The 4,420-nt window shown below is 45.8% G+C and overlaps 1 protein-coding gene across 1 annotated transcript; it reads right to left on the bottom strand.

The window, feature by feature from the left end:
• Nucleotides 1-205: 205 nt before the first annotated feature.
• On the bottom strand, nt 206-4,031 carry LOC124683257 (homeobox-leucine zipper protein HOX5-like). The gene is made up of 3 exons (XM_047217816.1): nt 3,487-4,031; nt 3,014-3,387; nt 206-898 (listed from the first exon to the last, which is right to left on the bottom strand). Exons 1-3 carry the CDS (start codon nt 3,617-3,619, stop codon nt 473-475), a joined length of 933 nt encoding a protein of 310 aa, XP_047073772.1. The 5' UTR covers nt 3,620-4,031; the 3' UTR covers nt 206-472.
• Between the last annotated feature and the right edge of the window lie 389 nt (nt 4,032-4,420).

The raw sequence follows: 4,420 nt of genomic DNA, 5'->3' as shown, positions 1-4,420 counted from the left end.
ATTACACGCATGATGCCATCTACCGCAATCAGTCTAGGCAGCTGTGCTGCCATGCATTTTTGTTGGACAGCAGATCTAGCCAACACTTGACCTGATATATGTCAACAAATTGTAAGAGCCCTATTAAGACGTCGAACCAATGGAGATGATTACATAATTCAGATAGGCAAAAGAATGATCTATATATTTAAACATAAAAGCTCCGTAAGTAAAACAAGAAGTTTGTTGATGTGCGCACAGTTGTTTTAACACATGCACTTATTCCAATATTTCGGCATCATCTCGAGACCATATTAACAACATATAACACACTCAAGAACATACATTAAGAAAAGAGTAACATAGACAGAACACAAAACACTTGACCATATAATAACGCCATAATGAACAACAGCAATTTTATAGGGCGCCGAAAGGATGGAGCAGGATATCTTGACCTCGACACTCGATGCATGGAATCATCCATCATCTATCACTCGTTCCAGAACCAGGAGTTCCAGCTGCCCAGATGCTCCTCCTCCTCGGCGGCTTGGTGGACTAGTCCAGCGGCCAACATGGCATCCGGGAGGTGGAAACTGCACCCTTCGTCGCTGACCGCACCGCCATCCTCCTCCTCCGAGGACAGAGCACCACCACCGTACTGCCCGGCGCAGACGTTGTTGTCATAGTCCCCGGCAAAGTAGCCCGACTCACCGCTATGGTTGGTGCCCTCAGCAACGTCGATCACCACAGGGCTGCTACCATCGTTGGTGCCGCCATTGAAGATGTCTCCTTTATGCTGCCGGGTCACCATAAGGCCCGATGTGTGCTCGTCTGGCTGGTCAACCTCTTGTGCGGCAGCAGCAATTGCTGATGGCATTGTCACCTTGCCTTCCAGCTTGTCGGTCAGCGAGATCACCTGTTACAACGCGCATTATTGTCATCGTCATGGCAACACACACATGTTGCAATACTACACCCATCGCAGCTATAATACCACAAAATAATTGCAGTTTTGTGATTTCTTATCCTGGGTCAAAAATAGTCACAGTAACACGTTGCAGCTAGTATCAATGCAACGGTTCTGAACCTAATGTGACAACACAAATCATTGAACAGATGCACGGTCCTTGTAGTGGTCGATTATGTAACCAACATGAGTGACATTGTGATGTGATCCAATCTACCAACCACTGGTTGGTACATGCATGCTCTGGCACATGTGCCGTGTGTACATCTATGGCACAACATGTGACACTATGTACTTGAGGCATAACCAACAAAGCACATGCACTTGAAAGCTAGCTAGATCTACCAGGAAGATGAGGAGCTTAGCAGAAACTTAATGGTTGGTATCTGCAAGGAACTCCCCTTAAAATAGGAGAAAAATCAGCCATAATCTTAATTAGCTAACAAGTGTGAACCTATGCATAGATATTACTCATTACTAGTATTACTAGCTAACAAGTGTGATGTTGAGCGTAAATGTAGAATACCGAATACATCAGAGCATGTGGAAAAATAATATTCCCTAGCTGAATCCGCATTTTCTATAATGTAATTTTTTGGTACACATACGGAACTTTCACTATTTCCTTAGTTAAAACTGTGCATTAAGTTAGTGGTATGAGTTTTACTTGCAAGCCGACTTCTTGAACTGCTAGTGTATAATACTCACATGGATACATATCGAATGGTCCAAGCGGCATCAAACCATCAAATCGACTACTACCCAGTGGACCATTTTCTTCACATTCCTGTTGCAGTTCGTGCTGATGCACAAATTACTGCTATTATGCGAGAAAAATGTACTAATGTATTTGGTTATTTCCCCTATTTGTTATGTACTACTCCGTATTATATATGAATGAATTCATGTATTTTGGAAGGTTTGTTGTGTGTGTTTTCCCTCTCTCTTATGAAGATAATCTGATGTTCTAGATTAAACTAGCCCCATTCCAAATAGATGATTTAGAATTTAGACATTTAAAATTTTACAACTTTGGCCATTACTGCGCACAAGAAATATTTATATTTGGTGCATGGCTTTATAATGGTGTATTTTGGTATGGAATGACATACATAGTAGCAGCTCTTGCAAATACATGTTCACACCATTACTTTACAACATTTTGAATTGCCAGAATTAACTTGTTTTCGCATTTGCTTTAAAAGGCTATTTCCCCAGCCATATAGGACAACGTGCTTAACTTGTGAGTATTACATATTTCATACATACAAACATGAGCTTGCATTAGTGGAGATGATTCTTACATCTACACTTGGCGATATGGTTATATTCTTTCTTAATACACATACGCACATCTCGCTGTAGATGTCTCACTATATTAATTTAAGCACCGGTTGAGTGTGCGAGTAATCTTTCTCAAGAAACTCATACATCAGGATATATCAACTATGAATCAGGGGCTGAAGATACTAACATGTTTGGAGGATAAAATTTAAAACAATGCAGATTATGTTATCACCATCTCATGAATAAAGGTTATGTTTACATAACGAATTGTATAGATGAAGATGATTGGTTCTTTTGCTATCAATCAACCTGCTAATTGGGATTGTGTGCTTGTGTTATACCAGTCCAAGCTGTAGTTCCTGCCTGGATACCTCCTACACCCGACATGTTAGAACCAAATCACGTCTAAGAAAGACTGAGCACCTTAACCATGTCCATTTTGAGTGAAGATATGAGCCATGTTCATTAGGTCAGCTATTGCTCTTAGGATGACTGTGTTATAGTCCAAACTAAAATTGGCTTTACAGAACAAGAGAGGGTCTCCAAAAAAAAATGATGCCACCAACTTTGTATGCATGTTGCGCTCCTCAAATTTAGTAAGCCTGCCTTGCGTTTATAATGCCGCATAATTTTTCCAGATTTCCAATGACCTCTGTGTGATTTCTATTTCTCCCTTCTTTAGCTAACTAACCAGCGATACAGATAAATCATATACGCTAATAAGCGGTAACTACTATTACGAACAAACTAAATTTGATTCAGGAATTATTAGGTTACCTGAGCCCGGAGGCGGTCGTTGTCGGAGAGGACGCCGTGGTGGTCGGCGGCGAGAGCTTCGTACGCGGCCTTGAGACGGTCAAAGTCCTGCTCGAGCTGCTTGTTCTTCCAGCGCGCGCGTCGGTTCTGGAACCACACCGCCACCTGCCGCGGCGCCATCCCCAGTCGCTTTGCCAGCTCGGTCTTGCGCTCCGGCTCAAGCTTGTTCTCCTCCTCGAAGCTCCTCTCGAGCATCTGCACCTGGTCAGACGTCAGGCGCCGCTTCTTCTCCTGCGCCTGCTCGTCGTAGTACTCCTCCTCCAGGAGCTCCTCGTGCGTCGTGAAGAAGGGGCGCTTGTTGTTGATCACCCGCCCGTCCTCCATGCCCGGCATGCCTGCGGAATCAAAGATCTTAGCTTTCAGAGCTGAGGCATGCATCTACTAGAGTCTAGAGCGTACAGATCCAGCTCCGGTCAAATGGACAGTCAATTCACCTCGGAAGAAACCGCCGCCGCTGGCGCCACCGCTACCTCCGAAGAGCAGCATCTGCGGGCCGCCGCCGCCGCCGCCGCCCGGGGCAGCCAGCCGGGCCAAGCCGGAGTCGAACACGACGCGCCCGGGATCCATCCCTTCCCCTTCCTCTACTCCAAGAACCCAAGAAAACCCAATCTCGAACGAAAACCCCGCACGGAGACGCACTTCGCCGGCTAGCTGTGCGCAGCGGCCTCCGCCACCCGAGAGGCGAGGCGAGAGATTGGCTCAGAAGGAGGTGGAGAGCTTATGGCGGAAGAAGCTGGTGCTCCAGAGCATGCGCGTGGACGTCTTCATGGGGTACAGCGAGAACCCCATGCCACCGCCGATGGGGGGCAGGGGAACGGGATTTCGCCGGCGAGCTCCTCCCGGCGGCCGGACGGTCAGACCAGGGACCGATACGTAGATAGCGCTACTTCACAGGGGGTGGGGAGCAAAGAGGTGGCAGACGATGTGGATGCTCGTAGATGCTACTTCTATTTTGTTATTTCTCAGGGATCTTTTTGCGACTTTGCGAATGTTGTGGCTAAACTTTACGAGCTTTCGAGGAGGTTGGACTTTATATTGGGCCGAGAGGGCGAGATGCGTTTGCCATTTGGCGGAAATACCCTCCATTATAGGGGTTGTTTTGCTTCCTAATTATGCATTAGGGTTCATACTGATTAAGGTCAATGTGACGTGGTCTAGATCTGGCTGTGCTCACGTTGTCGCGGATCTCAAATGAGGTTCAACCGAGGGCAATTAACACTTGAGTATCCATCTAGGAAAAGTTAAGTGTCATTGCTTACTTACTTTGGCTTAGATAAAAAAAATGAAATGAAACGGTCATGCTGCGCGCATGGTAGAGAACATTATAGGCAAATGTCATACCTGGTGCATTTCCAGGATTCCATCCAA

The sequence above is a fragment of the Lolium rigidum genome, chromosome 1 (assembly GCF_022539505.1).
Source record: "Lolium rigidum isolate FL_2022 chromosome 1, APGP_CSIRO_Lrig_0.1, whole genome shotgun sequence".
Taxonomy (NCBI): domain Eukaryota; kingdom Viridiplantae; phylum Streptophyta; class Magnoliopsida; order Poales; family Poaceae; genus Lolium; species Lolium rigidum.
This window is presented reverse-complemented; position numbering and strand designations above follow the sequence as displayed.

Excerpts from the sequence above, each read along its gene's own strand:
- LOC124683257 (XM_047217816.1), bottom strand. The coding sequence starts at position 3,619 with ATGGATCCCGGGCGCGTCGTGTTCGACTCCGGCTTGGCCCGGCTGGCT. Across the intron at positions 3,388-3,486 it reads CGGCGGCGGTTTCTTCCGAG|GCATGCCGGGCATGGAGGAC; the intron begins GTGAATTGACTG and ends TTGATTCCGCAG. Across the intron at positions 899-3,013 it reads ACGACCGCCTCCGGGCTCAG|GTGATCTCGCTGACCGACAA; the intron begins GTAACCTAATAA and ends GCGTTGTAACAG.